The sequence below is a fragment of the Oreochromis aureus genome, linkage group 14, assembly GCF_013358895.1.
Source record: "Oreochromis aureus strain Israel breed Guangdong linkage group 14, ZZ_aureus, whole genome shotgun sequence".
Taxonomy (NCBI): domain Eukaryota; kingdom Metazoa; phylum Chordata; class Actinopteri; order Cichliformes; family Cichlidae; genus Oreochromis; species Oreochromis aureus.
The window spans coordinates 35,408,262-35,432,731 of NC_052955.1; the positions used below are offsets into that span (position 1 = coordinate 35,408,262).

Consider the following 24,470-nt stretch of genomic DNA (forward strand, 5'->3'; position numbering starts at 1 on the left):
CCTATTGTGCTCTCTCTCTAATGTTCTGTCAAATATATGGTGTTACAATAGTGGATTGTCAGATTAATCATGACCAAATTCCTGTGATCCATGAGTCCAGGCTTCAGACCAATCTAAATAGTCAGTAACCACAGTTTTTTTCTACTTTTGGCTCTGTGTGATGACGGACATTACAGATGTCCCTAATATGGTCATAAAGCTGATGAAAAAAATATCCATTATATCTCCCCCTGAGATAAACAACAACATGAAGGCAGGCATAAAAGAATATATTCATTCTTCCGCTTTTACTAAAACCCATACTAAAAACTGCTAAATTTATATATATATTTTTCTAACTTTTGGAAAGAGCATTTCTCAAGCAGCACTGATGCTAATTACAAACGTTCAATCAAATGGCACCGTTACCAGTAAAAACAGAAACATGAACAGCTTATCCTGTCATTGTAGTATTGTAGTATTATTGTCCCCAGTGCCCTCCAACCCTCCCACCCATCCCCTGCACCTCTGTGTGAGTTCGGTCTCTTGTTAAGCCTCCTGGAGCTGGTTCCGGAACCTAATCACCTCCTCACTGGAGGCCCGCTGCTCTTCTTCTCTCTCTTACATCAGTGTTGCCAGCTGCCACAGCAGAGGAGCTGCATGGGGAAAAACTGAGAGAAGAACATCTGGTTCAAACAAGAGTCAAATTCCAGCTCTTCTTTCTTTTAGATAACAACCATCGTTGTAACAAATCGCTAAATTCCACCTTGTCTCATTTAATAGGATTACCTGTATTACCTGTGTGAGAATGATGCAGTTTTCTCTCCGTGTGCAAGTGGGAAATGGTGAGATTTAGGATGTGCAACAGACTAAGAGTGTCACACACCACACTCACTAAAGAGTGCGATTCTTGCCACAACATGATCTCCTCTCAGAACGCCCAGCACTTCCTCTGGGGCACTTACAGGTGCTGAGTGGGATTGATCCTCTTTAGGAATCCCTGGTTTTGGTCCCTAGATATGACCAGTTGGGATGTGTCTGTAACAAGAGCTGCAGACTCTTCCTCAGCCAACAACAGGTCCTGCTACAGAAGGGCCAGAATCTGAGCCTTTGGGCCCAACATCAAGGGACACCGCTAAATATGGATGTGCTCACTTTAGAACTATCTATCACATTTTAACAAAGAGTAAACCGATAAGTGAAATTTAGGAGAGAGTATGACTTGTTAAGTATTGTTATACCTCTTTCCACAGTCAACCAGAAGAATACAGTAACATCAGATATAATCATGTATTCATATATTCATCACATATTATTGTATATATATACATGTGTTATTTTTCACTACATGTTTTAAGGTGGTAAATGTTAAAATATTAATAAAAATGTAAATAAAAACACGTCCCTAAATAAGTAAGGAGTAATTTCGTAACAAAGCGGTCAAATTCAATAAATTGAATATGTACAAACTGAAACGGCCACTGAAAACATATTTAGAACTCGCGCTCGCCCCTCTGTGGCAGGTGTCCGCAATAGCAACCTGTAAACAACCGCTAGATGTTTTCACTTTCTTTTTTGGGGAAGCAATACCCAAGTTGTGAGAGCAGTCAGACATTTCAGATTAATCTTCCACACTCGGATCATTTTTATGGAAGACAAGGAGGCAACACGCACCTGCGGCCAGTGGTGAGTTAGTGTCATGTGACAGCTTTGTCTGAAGTGGAACTTTCATTTAAAAGTTGTACTTTTAAATGATTGTTTACAATTAATTTGATAACCGGAAAGTGAATGTGAATAAACCACCACGTAAGGTGAAGAGATTGGTCGGAGTCAAAAAACTGAACAGAGTGAGTGTCAGAATGGCAATTATGTCACAAAGAAAGAGACAAATTGTCCTGATCTGCTCATATATAAAAGTCTTTGTTAGAAGTTTGCAAACCAAGTATGGTTTCGGTGACTGAAAAGTGATATGGAACGGTAAAATGCTTTAAAACTGTTTTCTAAAGAGGGCTCAGTCTCAGAAAGCTAGAGTCAGTCCACCCTTTCACTGTGTATTAAGCCCATACTGCGCTCTGCTTCAGTTAAGCTGCTGCTTAATGGAAACTGCGTGAGTACGTCGCACAGTCTGACAGTTTATGTGAATCACAGGCAGTCTTAGTTTCGTTTTCAGGAAGGCTCTCTCTAATAAAGATATGACCTACTGTTACTGCTTCACTGGATAAGGTGTGTCTCATCTCTAACTGATTGTAAGCAATAATAAATCAGCATCTTTTTCTCCTCTCGACCACTGAACACTTCCCTGTGCTTCTACTGTGTTAACATGTAGCAGGACAGTCCAAAAAAGAGAGTCCAGCTGTATTACAGGCAGGGCATACCTGTCACCTCCTATAGTCGCATTCAGTAGGACAGCTGAGCACAGAAATGTGGTTCTCGGGTACATACTTTATATCTGTGTTTGTTTGTTTTTGAATCTAACTTCCCTCGCTACAAAATGACATACGTCTTTCCTTCTTTTGTGGTTTAAGCCACAAAGAGGTTGCTGAAGCCAACTTCGCTCTACATGAGACGCACTGCAGCCGATTCCTATGTGTCTGTCCGGACTGCAATGAATCAGTTCCCAGGGATCAGCTGAAGGAGCACAGAGAGGAACAGCATGCAGAGGTACAAACACGGTGAAGCCGTTTACTCACACACATCCACTTCATGGAGATCAGCATCGGTCCAGAGGCCACATACAGAGTGCTGTCATTTCCTGCGCGTTGGTACACCCTTTTTTACCTTTTGTGCATCAGCATGTGTCTGTGTAGTGAGCAGTTTGCATATTTGCCGAACAAGTGACTGCTCGCTAGTTCAGTCCTAGGGGGAGATATAAATGCTTTTGGGGGTCATGTCAGGAAGATCATCAGGTGTAAAAAAAAAAATGTGCCACATCAAACACTCCCTGGATCTCCCTGCTGTGGTGACCCCTGGTGAATAAAAGGAAGCAGCTGAGAGTAGCTTTGTGTATCAGGATATGATGGATCCCTCAATTATTGGGCAAAATGTAGGTAACAACTCAACATGAAGGCAGTGAGATTTATGAGCTATTCCAGTGTTTACTTTGTTTTAAAAAGAGTTGGTGTTCTTACAAAGTGAAAAAGTAAAACACGTACACGACGCACAGACACAGCACCATGCATTCTATGTAAATCTGCAACTTTGCTTGTTATCAGGTGAGCTGCTCCAAGTGCAACAAGAAGATGGAACGTTGTCAGCTGATGGATCATGAGGTGAATCCAACACCACTACTTAGGTAGACATTCAGACACATTAGAACAACATAGTGACAAATCTGCAGCTGTGGTCAGAAGGTTACATTCACTCATCATCATGGGCATGGATGTCAAGGTGATTTGGGGCTTTTAATCATTTATTAAATCTATTTTGGATTTTCTCAAAGCCACTCAAGATTACAGATATACAGGCTCAAATATTTACATGCACCCCACTAATATTTGATTAAATGTGCCTTAACAAGTAGCACTTTGCACTCAGTTTACTTTACTTTGAGTAAGTTGAGCTGAAGGTTGCACAATGTCCTTTTGACAAGCTTAAGCTCTAGCTTGCCATGAACTGGAAAGTGCTGGAACACCACCATCACTGTCAATGGTGAAGAGAGTTCAGTACATCGCCATGGACTGAGATGGTTCTGACCAAAACAGAATCCACACCTTCATGCTCAAGTTAAACTTGCAGCTGCCCACATGGGCGAGCCCTAGTTATCCTAGTTATCAGTCTAACTGTGCTTTTCACTGTCTCACAGGCTGATGAGTGTGTGGAGCGTCTGCAGGCATGCCAGTTTTGTGACCTGGAGGTGCCATCGAAGGAGCTGGACGGACACAGCTTGGTGTGTGGGAGCCGCACTGAGCTCTGCAGAGACTGCGGCTGTTACGTCAGACTGAGAGACCAGCCCAGTCATGGCTTGACCTGCTCAGTCACTGAGAAGTCATCAAGTCCCCTACAAGCGACCAGCAGGGCACTCAAAGAGAGTAAGAGAATAATAGATTCAGCAAAAATCTCAGTAAACCTCAGTGCAATTTTATCTCTTGCTATTATCTCCTGCATGCTAACGCTTGGCGTGCTTCTCTCAACAGCAGAAATATCAGTGAATTGTACCAGATGTATGGCATCATTTCCAGTTGCTGATATCGACGAGCATGAGGTATTTAAAAGCATTATTTTACATATAATAATCACAGTTTATCAAGCTAAGCAGGCTGCTTGTTAGCAGAAAATTGAAAGGATACATGGGGATTAAAGTCACACACATACACACAACAAAAAGACTAAAAATATAAATAAACAGATATGACACTGGAGGAAAATATAGGAAGGCAAGTAAAAGATGAAAATGATAAGACAGAAGACATCACGTGTAGCAGAATCACTTAAAAACAAGTCTGTAGAAATGAGTTTTAAGAGGTGATCCAAAGGAAGTCAGTGGTTCTTCTGGTCTGATCTCCTCAGGCTTCCTCATGCCCGAGAAGGGAGTTGCAAATACAGTAAATATGCGTATGATTATCTCCAAATCAGAGCATGAAAGTCTAGGTGCTCTAGCCTCTTCTATTTCATAGAGAGGAAGAATGTGAGGCTCAGAGTTAAGCACTAAATCAAACTGAGCACATAGGTGATGAGCAGCAAGTTTAACATTTGTGTGCAGAGGGTCACATATCTCTCAGTAATGTTTATGTCCTTTGAACAACACCTCATAGTACTGTATCTCCCCAATAATACACTTCGCTCTCAGACTAGGGCTTACTTGTGGTGCCTAGGGCATTTAAAAGTAGAATGGGAGGCAGAGCCTTCAGCTTTCAGGCCCCCTTTCTGTGAAACCAGCTCCCAGTTTGGATTGTGGAGACAGACACCCTCTTTTCTTTTAAGATTAGGCTTAAAACTTTTTGATAAAGCTTATAGTTAAGTTAGGATCAGAATCCTCCCTTAGTTATGCTGCTGTAGGTCTAGGCTGGTTCTGCCAGAGGTTTTTTCATGTTAAAAGGGGGATTTTCTTTGCCATTTTCACCTAGTGCTTGCTCATAGGGGGTTGTCTGATTGTTGGGTTTTCTTTGTTTTATTGTAGGGTCTTTACCTTACTAGTGTTTTTGGTTTTTTTTGCTATTTATAAATACAACTGAATTAAATTGAAAGAAAAAAAAAGGTATTGGATCAAACTGTTCACACTGATGATTGTTATTCATATTAGGAAACATCACTCTACAGTATTTACACCGTAAAGAGTCACTGTATAATACCTTTTTCTGTATTCCCCACAAAACAGATGGAGTGTATTACAACAACCAGGTGGGAATATGAAGTCGAAAAGCAGTCAAAGGGAGCATCAGAGGAGGAGTTGGAGGAGGAATCAGAGGAGGAGTCGGAGGATGAGGTTGATTTCTCAAAAAAGGGGGGCACTCCTCAGCTGATGACCACCAACAAGGAATTAAACTTCTCAGACAGACCCAGCCGTGGCCCCTGGATCAATGGAGGCGACCCAGATCAAATCAGTTCATGCCCATATTGTCATCTGGCTCTGCCCGTCTCCACACTGCAGTGGCACGAGGTAATGTTTCTGAAGCACCAAGGATTTAACTGAAAATCGCTGAAATTTACCAATGGTAAGATGTTCCCCTCTACTCCTGTGTGTCTGTAGGTGAAGTGCAGACGTCACATATGTTTGAACTAAAGACAGAGCTCCTCAGAATGGAAAAGCTGCCCCCAAGAGCTTTGATCAACACCATAGGAGAGCATACAGGCTTTGCAAGTGCACGTTTCAAACAGATCTTTAGGGTTTCTTCTGATGCTTTTATTAATGTTTACATTTTTTGTTTGTTCTTGAATTAAAGTACTTTACTCTTCATCTAAGTAAATTTCACATTCCTGATACTTACAGTCTATTAATTACAAGCACGGCCACTTAACTTTCATGCTAACCACTTATCCATCGTATTCACAGTTTCCACTGCTGTGTGGAAAATTCTCATAATAACTCTAAAATGTTTTCATGCTCATATCATGTTAATATTTCGGCAGTGGCGATCACCTCATCTTTTGTAAGATGTGCACAAAGCAGAGGAAGAGGGGACTGATGGGAAACGTGTGCTAGAAGGTGCAGAATTCTGTATTCATGGGAGTGCCCATGAATCACTAACATGCTTCCACAGCTACAGTGTGATGCATTCACTGACCTTTCCACGTCGAAGGATATTTACATGTATGTGAGGCTTAGTCTATCGCTGACACCCAGAGCTCTGTGCACACTTTTGCCTGTTACCCTGTTAAGACTGCAAGCCTGAGGACTTTGAGTTGCGTGTTTGAAGTACTTCCATGAATACCAATTGGTGAAATGATATGATTTTTTTTTTTTTTAAACACTTCTTTACAAATGAATATACACTTAATGTGTAACCTACATGATTTTCCGCTGTGAGATTTTTAAAGTTTATCCTCACATTTAAACCAAAGGTGTCCTAAACAGGGCTACACCGCTAGTTCTGTTTTGGCAAGTGCAGATCAGAGTGCCAAGACCTGAAAGCTAAGTAAGTTTGACTTCTAGTCATTTAGGCAAACGCTACTAACATATGTGGTAATATGTGCCATCAGGTTCCGTGAGCTTTCGTGTTAATAATGCCCACATAATGTGGCTGACATTAAAGGGTCATCAGTAAATGCAGTTCCTCTGGGGATTCAGGCTATACAAGCTGGTGAAGGTGATCAGTAACTCTCTTTTACCTTAAATCAATCTTCTTTGGAGGTTAAATTTAAATATTACTTTTAGGTCTAATAAATTCAGTTTTTATTATCCTGTGTGTGGGCTTCATTCCTGGAACATTTTGCTGTAAACCAAAAAAAAAAGCTATTATGTAGTTTGTAAATAAAAATAATCACAAGATTCTATGTGAGGTCAATTTAAATTTTTTAGTTAGGGAAAAAAGAGATTCAAACAGTTGTAAAAGAAAAATGATGCCAACCAACTACTTAAAAGAGAAACAGGATCACAGTTATTGTAAAGAAAATGTTATATGACTGCATTTTGAAATACATCTCAAGTGCATATAATGGTCAGAATGTATGTGTCCTGACAGGCTCCCTGAGCTGAGTGCAGATGACTTCGTTAATGTAGAGAGAGCTGGCCTTCATATTGACATCCTCCTCCAGCCTCAACTTGCAGCGCACTAGCGCCCTCTGCTGCTCCTGTGACTGAGCTGTTTCCTCACGCAGTCTGACAACACAGAGACAAAAAAACATTGCATAATGATGTGTGTCCCCTGCAGTAATATCCCCAAATACTGCACACGGTCACGAGGTTTGAGCTGTGCAGCACAAACATTTTACATCTGTTTTGTTGCAGGCCATACTTCTTGATGTGAGAGGTGAGGTGCTGGATTTCAGTGAGGAGCTGAGCCTGGGCTAGATCGTAGCACTGCTCCTTGCTGGGCCTCTGGAGACGCATAGCCAGCCGGGTCTTTGCCAGATTCAGGGAATGCTCATTCTCTGTGATGGCCACTTGAAGATCCTCTCTGAGCCTCTCCTGGCTGGATATCTCAGACAGAATCTAGAGGGAATACAGGTGTCACACCAGGGGCAGCCAAGATTCACAATCTGCAGTGAAATTATTTCAAACGAATTCTACTATGAAGTTAACATTCTAACATTTTATTAGTCTGTTCCTCTGTTGTAACTAGCAGATATATGTGTCTTTGCACTCCACACATAAGGTTAGCTTGCTAATACACTTTGCTAGCATTAGCTGTTTACTTTGCACTCTATCCTCTCATCAAAATATGGTCACCTCTGGGACCAAAATACTAAGGTACTGTGCAAGATGCTACTCTTGAGGCCTCAAACATGCAAATCCAATGATGACGCCACAGTTGCTATGTCTGTTTTTCATGTACACTCTATGATTCAGTTCATCTGCACTCTGAATCTTTGATCTACTGGGGACAAAGTTTGATGTGATTCACATCTTTTTGGCACTCTGACTAGAGGAGGGCCCTCTGGTTACATGCAGACACATTTTGCTCTGCACCTGTTGATCCTCCTGGAAATGAAAACTAAAGTGAGAAGTTTGTTTAGCAGCGTACCTGCAAATGTGGACTTTCAGCGACATTCTGACTGAAACAGAGTTTTGAAGTCAGGGAGTAATCACAATTATCTGAGGCCAACAATATCAACAATGTATGCATGCTTTCATTCTACAAGAGGATGGGCTATTATATTTTAATAATCATTTTGCTGATGCAATAACATAAAAAAGACTTCATGCTTACACTTACTGCAGGGTCTGTTTGGAGATAGTGCAACCCCGATTTCTTTAAAGTTAAACTATGCATGGCCCCTGAATGCATCATATGAAGTCAATCATACAGTTACTGTTTTGAAACGATATGAGGTATAAGGACACTGTCCATGAGTGTGTATGCACACACAAGGACAGACTGTCGTAGAGTGCAGCAGATTGTACAGGCAACTTTCTTGGAAACCACACATTCAAACTATGTGAGTAATGTGTTACCGGAAACCAAAGACAATAAATAGACAAAATGAAGTAAGAATTTGTGAGGCCATCTATGAGAGAACCAGTAGGAGTTTTAGACCATCAGAGTGACGTTTATAAAAGTCAGAACTTTTTGGCAGGCCATCATTCTTCCTAACTCTATAAAGGCATGTTTGGGGATTAATTTATTGGGGATAATAAAATTTAGGTTAGGGTAACATTAAGGGTTTGGTGCTTGGCACTCATGGTTCAACTTACAGGTCAGAGGCCATGCAAAGCATTCATTTGAGTGAATATCCTCACAGATATGGCCAAACAAATACACCTGCGTGTGCACCTCCCTCGACAAATGCAGGCGAGGTCAACTTTTGTGCAAATACGTGAGAGTATGAAAAATGTGGGAAATGCACTGACTTAGGTCACCACAACACATGTGCTAACTTTAAAGCAGAACAGAAAATGATTTGAAACCAGTCATTTCTTTCATACCTGGCAGAATGATAAACACAGCATTACATCTGCTTCCTTGTATATTACAACAAGCACTCAGTCTAACAAACCCCCCTGTCCTACCTCGGGCAGTTTCTCTTCCATCTGGCTCTTGACAGACTTGATTTCCTGGATATGTGTCTGGAAGGCAGTTGTTGTAGCCTGAAACTGCTTCTGCATGTCAGCAGCTGTCTGCTCCAGGACAGACTGCACCAGGGCCCTCATGGACTCAGAGTTGGTCTTCTGGTGCTCTGCTTTAGCTATGTTGATATCTGAGATGTTCTCCCACTGCTTTGGAGTCACTGTCAAGCTAAGAAAAACCAAATGATGCAACTATCTTTTTAACATTTCTTGACTTTCCTTTTATGCAGAAAACTTAAGGAATTAATCACAGCATAATTTTAGACCTCAAGTAGGAAAAAACTAATTCATGTCTGAAAACTTTTTCTACATGTTTCTGTGTTAAACAAGAGGTTCACCTAGGCAGACCGGTGCTCTTGGTTGTGGAGAGCTGCAGGTTACCGATGGAATGGGTGGTCATTACAACACAGGAGTTGTCAATGTGCTGGGCCTCAGATTTCTCCTTCAGATCCTTCCCCAAATGGTACTTGGCAGATCGGTTCAGTCTGGAACAAAACAGCAGACTTTCACTTTGGTTGGCTGAGCAGCAAACCCAAAGCCTCTGTGTGATTATATGATGCCCTCGAAATCAAATTGAGCCCAATTTTCTTACCTAATCTGTTCACTCATCTGCTCCAGTGTACGCTCCAAGAGGGAAGCTACTCCCTTGAGAACCTCCTGCTCCTTCAGCAGCTCTCTTTCCACTTCATCCTCCACCCTCTCAGCCGGGACGCGTTTCATCCTGCAGATCATCAGCCTAATGTTAGCCTTAGCTAGGAGGTGCATCTTTACAAAGAATTAGGGCTGACATTAGCTTCTTTAAAATGTATGCTTCAATCATTTCCTGGACTCTTTGTAGGGCTGGGTGATATGGCCAAAAATCCATATCGCGGTATAATTTGAAGCATGTGCGGTAACGATATATATCGCGATATATTATTTTCTTCTGTACAGTATACAGTATGTTCCACATTATAAGGAAAACTTAAAATCCTTTAATTTTCTCAAAAATCGACAGTGTTCATAATAATCCGGTGCACCCTATGTATGAATTCCGGTTGTGCTTACTGACCTCGAACTGATTTTATGTGGTACACGGCGCTCAAAAATCTGTCAAAAAATGTTTTAGTACGACTTTGGCAAGCTACGAAGCTGCACCGGTTGATGGATTGTCGGAGCATTACGGCTACCGTAGTCAGGAGCCGGCAGCACGGTGGCACGGTGGTTAGCACTGTTGCCGCACAGCAAGAAGGTCCTGAGTTCAATTCCACCATCAGGCCAGGGTCTTTCTGTGTGGAGTTTGCATGTTCTCCCCGTGTTTGCGTGGGTTCCCTCCGGGTACTCCGGCTTCCGGAGTGAATGTGAGTGTGAATGGTTGTCTGTCCTTGTGTGTTGGCCTTGCGACAGACTGGCGACCTGTCCAGGGTGTACCCCGCCTCTCGCCCTATGACAGCTGGGATAGGCTCCAGCGCCCCCCGCGACCCTGAAAAGGATAAGCGAATGGATGGATGGATGGATAGTCAGGAGCCTTGTGGGGTAATCTGGGTCCAAAACTCCGTCCGCTGCAGGTCCCAAAGTCAGTGAGAGTTAAAAACTGTCTAAACTCTTTAATCTTTAATAAAATGATCAGCGTTTCTGCTTTATCAGTTGTAACAATCAAGTTTAACATCCAGGCATCCATGAAAACAGAATTGATTAAAACGAAGTAGGAAGTTAGCTCGCTAGTTTCCACCTAAACATGATATACCATGTTCTGACTGAGAGATTTCTGACAACATTAAAACGTACAGCTCTGCTAGCACTTCCAACATAAATGAAGACACAAAACTAAACAGCAGTGACGTTTGTAGGGTTACTGAAGTTGGGCTAGCTGGTATATAATGATATGCTACGTGATCGCTAGCAACACAGCTAGGTTAGCATAACATAAACAGTGAAGCTAGAGGATGAACGCTAACCTTTTTCCACTCGATAAAAATAACGGGAGGGTTTTGATGGTTAGGGACAAATGCAATCGCATGGCAGGATGCTGTAAACGGACCAACCTTCAGTCAGGAGAACAACTGAGATAATCCATCCACAATACCAGGTTAGTCATTAATATACTGCAACAACATGGGAATAGAGCAGCTGTGAGAGAATTCAACATTAATAATTAAATGGTACGGAAGTGGAGGAAGCGCAGTTTTTGGCTTTCCACATATTCCAAAACGTGTTTTGTCTCTTTGCTATTACTGTCGCCCGGCATAATTTGCAGATGATGCGATGCTTTGAACCAAAAAACGCACAGCTTGATAACACCATCAACATGCGCTATTGCGGTAGAGCGGTATAGTCAAAATCTCTACTGCTGGCCAAATTTATATCGTTTCTACCGTATACCGTTTATACCGCCCACCCCTAACTCTTTGGTAACATTATTATTATAAACTTGTAAACATTTATAATAATAAATAATTTTTCTTCCTCACCTCTCCTCCAGACAGAGAACAGTGACTCTCAGAGGCTCTTTGGTGCCCTCCAGAGCCTTCACAACACTGCTCTGTAAAGTTATAAGAGCATCAGTCTCCAGAATGACCTCCTCCAGCTTTAGCTCCAATTCCTTTATCAGAAACTGGATATCTCTGACCCGCTGATCTGGACAGCAGAATTTTATTTTTTTTTTAAAAGAAAAAGAAAGAAACATTACAATTTACCTCCATAGTCTTTCATTCTGTGTTAAATATTCATTTTTGCTTACCGAGTCGCTTTTTGTCATCATTTTGCATGCGCCGCCATGCTTTGTCAGTCTCCAGGATCAGCCCTTTGCACTCTGCCCTGAAGAGCTCAGAGTGATTCAGCATAACTTCAATGTTTTTCAAATCGGGTCCCGCACCCAGCTGGGAGCTGTGGTCCGGGAACGACATCGTTCTCCACTTGGTAGTGAGTATGAGCAGGAAGGAGGAACATTAACAAGGAAGTGGGAAGAAATGTGGCTGCTGATTGTTACAGAGAAATTAAAAAATAACACCAGAGGAAAGTGCCCATGACACTCTGCTGGGTCTACTGAACACCAGCTGATCACCTCTACAAGAATATCAAACACTTAATATCACCCTGTACAACTGCACTGCTGTAAAAAGGAGTCTTGGACAGCCCCAACACTCATCATACCTAAAACACCAATGTTCTACTTCTTAAGAGAAGTCTTGAGTTAATGCAGCCTGAGACTGTGTCCTAAACAATGATGCAAATGCATACAGCGTGTTTTCTGTCCTGTCTCCCTCCCCTCTACATTAGCAGATGGATTTTCATAGTCAGCCGGCCATTAAAAAGTGAATGAACAGAAACACAGTCAAAATGAAAATAACAGCTTCCGTTAACCCCCCCCGGTCCGGACAATTCAAAACATACCAGTAAAAGAGCAAAACGACATGGCAAATTTCCATTTGAAACAACACAGAGTTTATGTCAACCCCAAAATTACTTGCCCGCTGTTCAAACTTCAATCTGATATCACAGAGTTTCCGACGGGTTAACTTAACAAACGACAGGAGCCTAGCGTTTATGATATATACCTTCTTTGGTACAGCAGAAAACCACCAGAAGAGTCCGTTTTAATGTCCTCTACCTTTTGCAGGAGTTAAGCAAAACAAGTGGTTACCATAGCAACGGCTAATAACACCTCCCGGTAAACCACTGGAGTACTGTTACATAACACCACTCAACTATGGAGAACCGGAAGAGTCACGAGCATCGAAATAAAGCGTTTTAAAAATGTACTGTGCATTAAAATTATACATCAGTAAATTAAAGTAGATCAGATTCAATTTCATTTACAAATTCAGTTTTAATTTCGTATTTTTGTTTAGGCATTAACAAAATAAATTATTGTTTAACTAATAAAATAAGAGTAAATAATATAAATAAGTATTTCAAATTCAAGGATGTTATGATTTAATAACGAATTGTGCCATAAAAATAATTGTGCAAAAAAATCTAAATCCTAATTTCAAAAAACACTTTTGAATTCCAATTTTTTTAAAAAGATTTTCAAAATCTTTTAAAGATGTAATTTATTAAATAAGTGGATTCAAGGATCGAATTAGGAATACAGATGTTTGTTTTTCTGACATTTTAAAGGGTGATCCCACTCCTTATTTTCAGATCGATCCATTTCCTCTTAGCTATCGGATTAACTATCATAATTTAGCTTTAACATTAACTACAGGACTAGCTACGTAATTCGCTAATAAAACTCATTAAGGCAATGGTGTGTGGTATATGTGGCAAACGTACAGACATTCTTTACTTTAAAATTAGGTCTTTAAAGGATGTGTCTATCAGAAACTCACAATAACTTCTGTTGAGAGCTCCAGCAGATTTTCTGTGTACAGGCTGTAATCAGCTGACCTGTGCTGATACTCCTCTGAATTTTCCTGCTCTTTGTGGATTTACAAAACTGAATTTAACAGAATGTAACGAAAAAATTTAACAAGCTAACTTGGCTATTTTCCATTCCTTACACTGACATTATACTGTTTATACTAACTGTATACTAGCCACTAAACAGGTATAAAGGTGAAAATCAGTAAATGAAACTAAGCATTATCAGTATAAATTCAAAATGTCTCTGCTATAATTTATGTAACATAACTATGACCTGAGCACCACAGTCGCTGTGCACCAGTCGCCACAGTACAGCAAGTTACAGCAATGATTTATTTATTGTAGGGCCTACCTTACAATATAAAGCATCTTAAGGCGACTGTCGTTGTGATTTGGCGCTACAGCGTATTTACTGAACCTCTGAATAAGAATCAGTTTGTTTTGCAGGATGTTTCAAAATATTTAAAAAAAAACTTTACATCATATACAGATCTAATATTTGATTGAAAAAAATAAATTAAAGGTCTACTTTTTCCGGTTTATCAAGCATCACTAAGCAGTGCTTACCTTTAAATATAACTTGAAAGATTGTATTTAAAATTACCTGCAGTTTTATAAAACATTATTCTCTTTACTCCCATTATTTCCTTTAACTTATCCCTCTTCCTTGATCTTCTGTCCCAAAAATGCAGTTCCCGAAAGTTGCTATCCACTTTAATCCTTAATCCACTCTAATCCTACAGCACTACACATTGTAGAGGAAATATCTTTTTGCCGCTTTCATTTTTGTGTGTGTGTAATAATCACTGGTCATGCTATAAGATTGCCATTGTTCACCTCTGTTAGATTGATATGAGTTTGTTGTTTAAAGACCGGTAAATAAAGGCTTCCCTCTAATGTGTTGAACCCAAAGTAATGAACCCATTTTTAAAATGTAAGGAAATTACAGTAAAAGTACAGATATTTTGTCAAGGGGTGGGAGGAGCCAACATGAACGCAGATCTCACCCAGAGGTTGGCCATAAGATTGACTTCTCCTCTTCAGCTGCCCAAAAAAGGCTCTCGATCAAAACATAAACAGACTATCCGTAGTACAGGCAAAAGAAGCTGTCCTCAAAAAAGAAAAATTCCACCTGCTACTCTGGAGGAGTTGTCATCTCTATTGGATACACTGCTGGAACACAGTAAAGCTGTGGGTTGTGGGAATCACCCATAATTTTTTTATATAGGGGGTCTAGATTTATGCCAGAAGTGCATTGCCATGCAAATAATTTGTATTTACTCAATATGTACTTACTTACTGCTGTTCAAAAGTTAAATAAAGAAACAAATAAATTTTTGCCTTTTTTAAAATTAAAACCACTTTATAGAGAATCACAACAGTTACAATGTAGAATCAATGTCATTTATAGTGACAAATGACAAAATGTTTTGAAAAAAATCTCACTATATATACAGCACAAGACTTTTAAGAGTATTTAACAAGAGCACGTTTTGTTTTTCCCTGGTTGTACTACCACACCGGGGCACATGTTCACCAAAACGCAGCAAGGCTTCACCATCTTATCCAGAAGGGTCACCGCTTCACCCTCACATGGAAGAAGTAATATGATTGGCATGGTGGTATGTTTGAGGCAGGGTTTTGGAGTGCCCCATGTGTAGCGTTGGAACCCAGTCAGGATTTGTATCGTCAATTTCATAGGCTGGTTTGCCTGCAATAATGCCAAATAATTAGCAACTCTATAAATAGAACATAGTTCTGCAAAATCACTCACTAGGATGTTTGTTCTAATTTGCTATGACCTCAGAGTGCATTGAAAATAAAACTAATAGGCTATAAAGAGTAATATGAACTTATTTAGAACTTACCCGAATGAAAATGTCTGGAACACACCAACAGATGTCTGGGGATGGTAGAGAGTTCAATATCAGCTCGTCTCACAGCTGCTGTACTGGATGGACGACTTTTTTCCAGGTGGGGAAACAATGAAAAGATAGCCCATTTTTAAGTTTATTCTCTTGCCGATCGTGCGATCTAACATTACAACCGACCACACAGCAAGTACGAACCATAGCTGATGTTATTCAGTTAAACTTTATTTATATAGGGCCAAATCACAACAACAGTTGCCTCAAAGTGCTTTATATTGTAAGGTAGACCCTACAATAATACATGCAGAGAAAAACCCAATAATCAAATGACCCCCTATGAGCAAGCACTTTGGCGACAGTGAGAAGGAAAAACTCCCTTTTAACAGGAAGAAACCTGCGGCAGAACCAGGCTCAGGGAGGGGCGGCCATCTGCTGTGACCGCTTGGGGTGAGAGAAGGAAGACAGGATAGAAGACATGCTGTGGAAGACAGACAGAGATTAATAACAATCACAATTCAATGCAGAGAGGTCTATTAACACATAGTGAGTGAGAAAGGTGACTGGAACTGGAAGCTGGTTCCACAGAAGAGGGCCTGAAAACTGAAGGCTCTCCCTCCCATTCTATTTTTAAATACTCTAGGAACAACAAGTAAGCCTGCAGTGCGAGAGCGAAGTGCTCTAATAGGGTGATATGGTACTACAAGGTCATTAAGATAAGATGGGGCCTGATTATTTAAGACCTTGTGTAGCCTGGTTAATATATCTATTTTAGACCCTACAGGTTGAAAGGATATAAATATTGTAATGTAGAGACTTTATTGTAAATATTTCATATATTTGTTTAAAAAAAACAAAAAAGAGTTCAAATGCATTAAAAACGTGTTTAAAATCACAATAAATAGAAGTCAATCATAATTTAAATGTTCATGGAGTTATAAGTTACAAGAAAACCAAAGGTTAGTTATCTAATGTGAAACAAGGAAAACTTTATTTGCTGCAAGTTGTTTACAAGTTCATTTTAGTTTGTCAATCTTGTATTTTCTTTTATCCCATTGGTTGATGTAAACCTATTGTCCAATCAGACGTGAGGAAGGCGGGATCTAAGCGAGGCGGAAGGAAAAAAACACTAACTAAGCTAGTGAGAGTCGGCAGCAGCACGTTACCGTGGGCGTTTATCAATATGCGTACTTGTGCGTACTTGCGTTCTCGTGTACTCGTGATACGTCATCAGTCGGAGACCAAGTACTGTTCCAATTCGAAGTACGCATCACGCCGAGAACGCGAAAAAGTCCCGGATGTGTTCTCGATCCGCCCATTTTATCGAGCATGCATCGGTGTAGACTTGGGACAGCTATATATCCCAGAATGCATTTCGTCCAAAACTCAACAGCGGACTCCCGGCCAGTGTTGCCAACTTAGCGACTTTGTCGCTATATTTAGCGAGTTTTCAGACCCCCTAGCGACTTTTTTTTCTATAAAAGTCGCTAAAAGACGTGAAAGCGCGTATCGCTTTTACTCTCAACAAGCAGCGGGTGCTGTAACGCAGTCAGTTCTTCTTTTAATCTTTTACTCTTATGCTGTTTTGTGGATCACAAGGTTTAAAACTACTTATAAACACACACAAACACAAAGTAACTCCACCAGAGTGCCTATTTTGGGTCACTTTTGCCGGTCCAAGCCCGGGTAAAGGAGCAGGGTTGGAATTGTGACATTAAAAAAACAATAATTGCTAAAAGAAATTTAATTTGCAGTTCTAAATAAACTCTAAATGCATTTAGGACGTTTTTTACTCACTTTATGTCTCTTCCACGATGTTATTTCTCTCTCCAACAACATAGGTTACAATTATATTAGCGTGACCAATTATGCAAATTAGGTGATGACGTCATTTAGCGACTTCTAGCGACTTTTAGGACAGCCAATAGCGATTTTCCTTACTGAGGAGTTGGCAACACTGCTCCCGGCACATCGCCCCCCCCGCTCGCTCTTCTCACTACTGAGGTTAAAGAAACCCCAGCAGCTGTCTATAGTATTGAGTGTCCACTAGAATAGAAATAAAAGCGTTCTAACATCTCACCTGCTTGTTTTTATTAAGGTATGTACACGTATGTACATGTACACTATTTTTATTAATAGAGGTTTCACTACTGAGGTTAAAAAAATGATATATAAGTCACGTAGATCACTTCTAAATGTTAATGTTTGGTTTATTTCAGTGTGTTATTTGTTCCTGAGTAAACCGGTTTGGCTGTGATTAAAGGTAAGCTTCATAACATGTTACTTACAGTTACATTAAGAGGGGACGGCAGTAAAAACTCCGGACCTGTGACATCATCACGTACGCTGGTGTTCCGACTGTACAAATCACGAGTCCGTGCTCGCGTACTTGAGAATTGAGAAACGGCCAACGAGTCCGTGCTCGCGTTCTCGGCGGGTACGTACTCCCGTGCGTTCTCGGCGGGTACGTACTCACCGAGCACGCGAGTACGTACTCGCGTACTTGGGCATTGATAAACGGCCCGTGTGTTTGTCCCAGTGTACTCAGCAGCCCGGGTATACCGCTAATTCCAACCACGTTGCTGAGTGGAGGCCGCATGGTCGCCAACCGAGCCTGCCCCTCAGCTTGCCCTCGCACTTAGCCCAAAGGATTTGTGAGTAGACCTGAGCACGTGCGTTTTGTTTTCTGCTTGTTTACCAAGTGAAGCGGCCATTTGTGTGTTTTCTGGTCCAACGAGCCCGAGCAACGATCAGGCCTGCAACGGTTTCAGTGAATGAGCTCACAAAGGTTACAAAATTTGAACTGAACTTAAAGGGGAATATTTTGGATAAATATGTTGTTTCTAAAACATTGACTGTGAGTTGTGAACAGAGGTGGGTCGAGTATCCAAAAAATGTACTCAAGTAAGAGTATCATTACTTTAAAATATTATTACTCAAGTAAAAGTAAAAAGTAGTCGTCAAAAAGTTACGAGTAAGAGTAAAAAAGTACTTGGTGAAAAGGCTACTCAAGTACTGAGTAAATTGCGAGTAACTGTTTGAAATGTCCGATTTATTTCATAAATAAATGCTATCAGACAATCAAAATTAAATAAATATACAAATGTTAGTATTTTCAAAAGGAATATATGTAAAAAGATCCACAAAAAAAAGGCACAACAATTCTAATTTCAAGATTTCAGTTTTTCACAATGTAAAGCTTTTTCAAGCAAAACCCACAGTAAATATATTCACATTTACAGCAGCCTCAGAGTAAACATTAGAACGAGGCAGCTTCAACATAACAGACTACAGCTGATGCGCCAGAATGTCTTATTAGGGGTGGGTTTTTTTAAATACAAGGAGGGATTAAGTAAATGAGAAACAAATGACACAGAGATGCAACAGGTATAATCAGGAAAAGTTTATTCCCAAGGCGGACAGCAGGAATGAAAAAACAAAACAAAACACATCTGTGCTAAAATTCCACAAGAATAGACATTCTAACAAAACTTATTTTGTATACTAAAATACCCTGAAATATAGACAGTGGATTAACACAATGTAATATGTAAAAATGTAAAAACTACACTCACAAATAAACACTGAAATCAGAGTAAAACTAATTATAAAAGACAAATACAAATTCCCACTATGTGGATGTACATATGTGTATGGCTCACTTTACCATAAATTGTTTCTTCAGTCAGTGAAATGGTGCTTCAGCTTGAGATGTAGGCTCTCAAGGTTCTTACTGTGAAGCTGTGACCGTTTAGCAGTGAACAGGAGTCCTGCGTGACTAAAAAGTCTTTAATCGACAGCTTCTTGATCTGAGGAAAGCCATGCAATACATCCACACCTCCAGTGAATGGACATGAAAGGTATCTCTCCAGCTCCTCTGCTACTGGCTTTCCTGACCCCATGGATCCATCGTCTTCGTCGAATAGGCCGCTGTTTGTGCTGGCCTCACCCAGCTCTGGGTCTAGGTGATGTCTGATGAAGTGGAGACCTGTGGAAAGATGTAAGGTTTTCAAAAGAATTAGGTCTGGTCATTATAGTGCTGTATACACCGCCAAACTGCAGATGTTTGTTTGGAGGAAGCCTCCAAAAGATGGCCATACACTGTGCAATTTTTGGCCCATTTTGAGACGATTTTTCAGTCGCGCAACTGTTTTGGGGATCGGCCGTGTTTTTCCTTAATCGTGTGTGCATCGTGTAGTATACATGGGGTAACGATAAGCAGTTAACACCTCACGACCAGCTCCCAATCATCAATTGTATGGTCGCATGATAATCAAACCAGTTTGAAATCCTGTCGCCTCTCACACTGCGCAGCACAAACACAGAAATGAAAGAAAAGGTGGAGCGGCACGGCAGCGCAGCGTGTGATCTGGACACAAGAGATGGAGGCACAACTTGGAGGATGAGGCTCATCCGAGTACGTAAGCGTAGAGCTGCCACCCAGGCAAAAGAAAAATAGAGCTATATCACGTTATAACGCAAACAGTTTATTGTTCTAACAACATACCTTTCACGTTTGAACAATATAATATTTATATTGTACGAATGTGATAATTATGTATATTGCAATAACGTGATATTATATTGTTCAAACATGAAAGGTATATTGCACAAACATTAAAAGTATATTGTTAGAACAATAAACCTTTCACGTTATAACGTGACATAGCTCTATTTTTCTTTTGCCCCGGTGGCAGCTCTACGCTTCCGTATCCGAGGCTTTTCGATGTGGCCTCACAAAATTATCACGACTACAACAACCATGAAGAGTTGGATGGACATTGCTGCTCAATCACAGCTGCCTGGTCAATGTTTTTCATTAGTAATTTAGCAGAGTTGATGGTGTGTGTGTGTGTGTCTGTGTGAGTGAAAGACAGAGAGGGAGAGCGAGGGACAGAGTTTGTATAAGCTTCATGTTATGGACGCACAGTTTGAGCCCTCAGGTCGCATCAGAGCATCAGGCCGTATAGTGTGAGACCTGCATCGTGACCTATGAACTTCTAACCTCTGTGATTTTATTGTGCAGTTTGAGCAGGAGCAGAATAACGTGACTGAAAAAAACTCGCACAGTGTTTGCCCAGCTTAATGCAGACTGTTTAAACTAAACAAACTGCTGTTTCACATAATAAACCCTGTCAGCCGCAGTATTGCCTTCTGTTTAACAGTTAAAGCAGTAGAGACGAGCTGTTTGCATGTTCGTGGAACTCCAGCGTCATTAACCAGGCTAGCTGTTAGCTTACAGCTCACGCTAGCTAACCAGCGAGCAGTTAAAAGACAGCTGAAGCTGCACAAAACACCCACAAACTTATCTCACTACAACGTAGCACCGAAAATATGACTCGCAGCTCGAGCTCGACACAGCTGCTGTAACATAAGACTGACGTCCAGCTAGCCACAGCTAAAAAGATATTTAGAGAAAACTTACCGTTTCATCAGGTAACACGAGCTGATTTGTTTCACGCTGAAAAGTTGGTTTGTTTTGGCTCTCATTGAAGACACCGACACTGCAGACACAGCTGTTCTTTTGTGCTGCTTTTAAGCGAAACATTCTTTGTATGTGAGGCCAAAGGTGTTCATCCTCTTCAGCTCTAGCGTAGACTCTACCATCATGTTTCTTCTTTCCGTGTGTCCGCTACTTTGAAACGCTTGGGCCGCTCCGCCCGCCACGGTTTCAAACTGGTCATGTGACTGTATGGCCACGTCTCACTGGTAAAAAAGTTACCGGAAACGCCACTGACGGCACGTTATCTAATGTGTTAAACTATTTTTTTTTAAAGTAACGAGTTGAATTTTGCAAATGTAGCGAAGTAAAAGTACCGTTTCTTCTTCATAAATGTACTCAAGTAAAAGTAAAAAGTATCGTGCAAAAAAGGTACCTAAAAAGTACATTTTTTTTCAAAAACTTACTCAAGTAAATGTAACGGAGTAAATGTAGCTCGTTACTACCCACCTCTGGTTGTGAAGAGAAAACATCCAAATACAATATTGTATTTTTTTTATTTAAATCATACTTTATTTTGACTAAATCTTACATTTTGAATTTAAAGTTTTGTGTTGTGTCATAATTATTATTTACAGAGTTTATAAGTGATAAGGGTTACTAAAAAGGTAAAAAAAAAAAAGAGGTTTAACATGTTAGATAAATTCATTATTCTTAGTGAAGATTAAACAGAACTCATATTATTTTCACTAAGTGGAGGCACCGCCAACATTAAGATTTCTAAGTAAAAAGGTTAAAACTGGTTAATTATTGTTTCTCCTGTTTACCAGTAAAATTAAGTAACGTACCCAGGGCCCCGCTCATAGTACTATCACCACCTTAACCGAGGGTTAATCCAGAGCTACTTGAGTTGGGTGCTACACTTGTATGTAAGGAGCAGGATTTTGAATTCAATTCTGGATTTAATAGGAAGCCAATGAAGGGAAGCTAAAACAAGAGAAATATGCTCTTTCTTTCTAGTCCCTGTCAGTACTCTTGCTGCAGCATTTTGGATTAACTGAAGGCTTTTCAGGGAGTTTTTAGGACATCCTGATAATAATGAATTACAGTAGTCCAGCCTGGAAGTAATAAATGCATGAACTAGTTTTTCAGCATCACTCTGAGACAGGATATTTCTAATTTTAGAGATGTTGCGCAAATGGAAGAAAGCAATCCTACATATTTGTTTAATATGTGCGTTGAAGGACATGTCTTGGTCAAAGATGAATCCAAGGTTCCTCACAGTGTTACTGGAGGCCAAGGTAATGCCATCCAGAGTAAGAATCTGGTTAGATACTAGGGATGCAACGATACCAATTTTTTCAAACCGATCCGATACCGATACTTAGATCTGAGTACTTGCCGATACCGAGTACAAAATCCGATACTTCTACCACACACAAGTTAAACTTAACCAGTAGTAAAGAAACGACCCCAGACAACTCTTTAACACAAACGAAACGTTTACTGAACGTAAGGGCAGAGACAAATACTGTACAACACATCCCTTTTTAAACTCAAATGATATTCCAATTCCTTAACCAAATGAAATACACTGTATAAATGAAATAATTCCCTTTCAAATTATATTAAACAACCCAACTTATGTTATCACCTTTTGGTAAGTGACTCACTAATATACACTCCAAAACACGTTATATAACTCCACTAAACATACAATATTCACACATGGGCCCCACACACACTCACATTCACACTTGTTGCAGGCCTGTTTGCTGCTCACGCCGGACGATGGAGAAAATCCTCTTCTCCCCAGTAAGAGCACAAAAGTCTGACTTACAGTTCCGTTGCTCGGTAGGTCGCCGTTCACCAGTCCCACACTAAATCCACTCCCCTGCGGACCCGATGCTGTCTCTGCTACAGCGCGTTAGCCCGTCACTGTCCAGCTCTCCGACAGTCCATAGCGGCTGCCGCCGTGGCGCAGCCAAGCAGTCCGGCTAGCCTTTAGCCTCGACGGTCTTAGCTGGAAACACAGATTTCCACGGTGGTGCTACCGTTGAAACAAAAAGTCACTTCACCCACACTCTGTTGCGAAGCTCCCACACGGTTAGCTTTCTAGTCACACACTCTTTTGTGCTAGTTAACCTCAGTAAAACTAGCGGAGTCTCTCACTTTGGCTCAGCTAACCTCGTGCATCTCTCCATACCGTTCTCTTCTCCTCCTCCATTGCAACAGATACACAAGTCCCGTTATATGCTACCTTCACGGGCCTCCAGAAAATTAGAACTCTGAACAATATTTTAACTCCCTTCAGAGTTACATACCATACAATAATACTTTATGATTAACATAACAGTTTGATTGCTCTAATTAATTACCTGTATTTACCTTGTGACATATTACAGGGCAAATTAAATTCAGGGTACAGTTACATCACATAACTGTGAACACCTTATGTTACCGTGGCGTTCAAGTCCATGGGAATTATGAGTATCTACTCCCAAATTCCCATCCGGGCTACATTAGTATCGGTTCATGGTATCGGTTAACTTTTACGAGTACGAGTATGCGCGCATTTTACAGTATCGGCCCGATACCCGATACCAGTATCGGTATCGGTGCATCCCTATTAGATACCATATTTCTAAGATTTTCAGGGCCGAGTAAAATAACCTCAGTTTTATCTGAATTAAGGAGCAAAAAGTTAGCGGCCATCCAGGTCTTTATGTCTTTAAGACATTCCTGCAGTTTAACTAAATGGTGTGTGTTATCTGGCTTCATGGATAGATAGAGCTGGGTGTCATCTGCATAGCAGTGAAAATGTATGCTATGTCTTCTAATGATACTGCCTAGGGGAAGCATGTATAATGTAAACAGAATTGGTCCTTACACTGAACCCTGTGGAACACCATAATTGACCTTAGTGTGTGAAGAGGACTCTCCATTTACATGCACAAATTGGAGTCTATTAGATAGGTATGATACAAACCACTGCAGCGCAGTACCTGTAATACCTACAGCATGTTCTAATCGCTCTAATAGAATATTATGGTCAACAGTATCGAACGCTGCGCTAAGGTCTAGCAGGTCAAGCACAGAGATGAGTCCACTGTCAGAGGCCATAAGAAGATCATTTGTAACCTTCACTAAAGCTGTTTCTGTGCTGTGATGAGCTCTTCAAATAAGCCATTCCTCTGTAGATGATCTGTTAGCTGTTTGACAACTACTCTTTCAAGGATTTTTGATATGAAAGGAAGGTTGTAGATTGACATATAATTAGCTAAGACAGCTGGGTCTAGAGATGGCTCTTTAAGTAAAGGTTTAACTACAGCCAGCTTGAAGGCCTGTGGTACATAGCCAATTATTAGAGATAGGTTGATCATATTTAAGATTGAAGCATTAATTAATGTCAGGACTTCTTTAAGCAGTTTTGTAGGAATGGGGTCTAAAAGACACGTTGATGGTTTGGAGGAAGTAATTATTGAAGTTAACTCAGAAAGATCCATTGGAGAAAAAGAGTCTAAATGAATATCAATGGTACTAAAAGTAGCTGTAGATAATATTACATCTGTGGGATGATTATTGGTAATTTTTTCTCTAATGATAAAAATTTTATTTGTGAAGAAGCTCATGAAGTCATTACTAGTTAAAGGTAAAGGAATGGTTGGCTCAA

General features: G+C 40.5%; 2 protein-coding genes and 1 long non-coding RNA gene across 3 annotated transcripts; 1 reads left to right on the forward strand and 2 right to left on the reverse strand.

Moving 5' to 3' along the window:
• Window positions 1-1,512: 1,512 nt before the first annotated feature.
• xaf1 (XIAP associated factor 1) lies at window positions 1,513-6,398 on the forward strand. Its single transcript, XM_031756631.2, has 7 exons — window positions 1,513-1,665; window positions 2,505-2,640; window positions 3,192-3,248; window positions 3,782-4,007; window positions 4,113-4,180; window positions 5,294-5,575; window positions 5,666-6,398. The coding sequence occupies exons 1-7, from the start codon at window positions 1,628-1,630 to the stop codon at window positions 5,696-5,698; spliced, it is 840 nt and encodes a 279-aa protein (XP_031612491.1). The 5' UTR covers window positions 1,513-1,627; the 3' UTR covers window positions 5,699-6,398.
• Window positions 6,399-6,911: 513 nt separating this feature from the next.
• On the reverse strand, window positions 6,912-12,833 carry tekt1 (tektin 1). Its single transcript, XM_031756633.2, has 8 exons — window positions 12,679-12,833; window positions 11,862-12,036; window positions 11,593-11,758; window positions 9,735-9,863; window positions 9,481-9,627; window positions 9,086-9,311; window positions 7,371-7,567; window positions 6,912-7,234 (listed from the first exon to the last, which is right to left on the reverse strand). The coding sequence occupies exons 2-8, from the start codon at window positions 12,025-12,027 to the stop codon at window positions 7,075-7,077; spliced, it is 1,191 nt and encodes a 396-aa protein (XP_031612493.2). The 5' UTR covers window positions 12,028-12,036; window positions 12,679-12,833; the 3' UTR covers window positions 6,912-7,074.
• A 5,912-nt stretch (window positions 12,834-18,745) lies between these two features.
• LOC120432868 lies at window positions 18,746-21,035 on the reverse strand. The gene is made up of 2 exons (XR_005608149.1): window positions 20,783-21,035; window positions 18,746-19,345 (listed from the first exon to the last, which is right to left on the reverse strand). It is a non-coding gene; the product is annotated as an uncharacterized LOC120432868 (long non-coding RNA).
• Window positions 21,036-24,470: the final 3,435 nt, after the last annotated feature.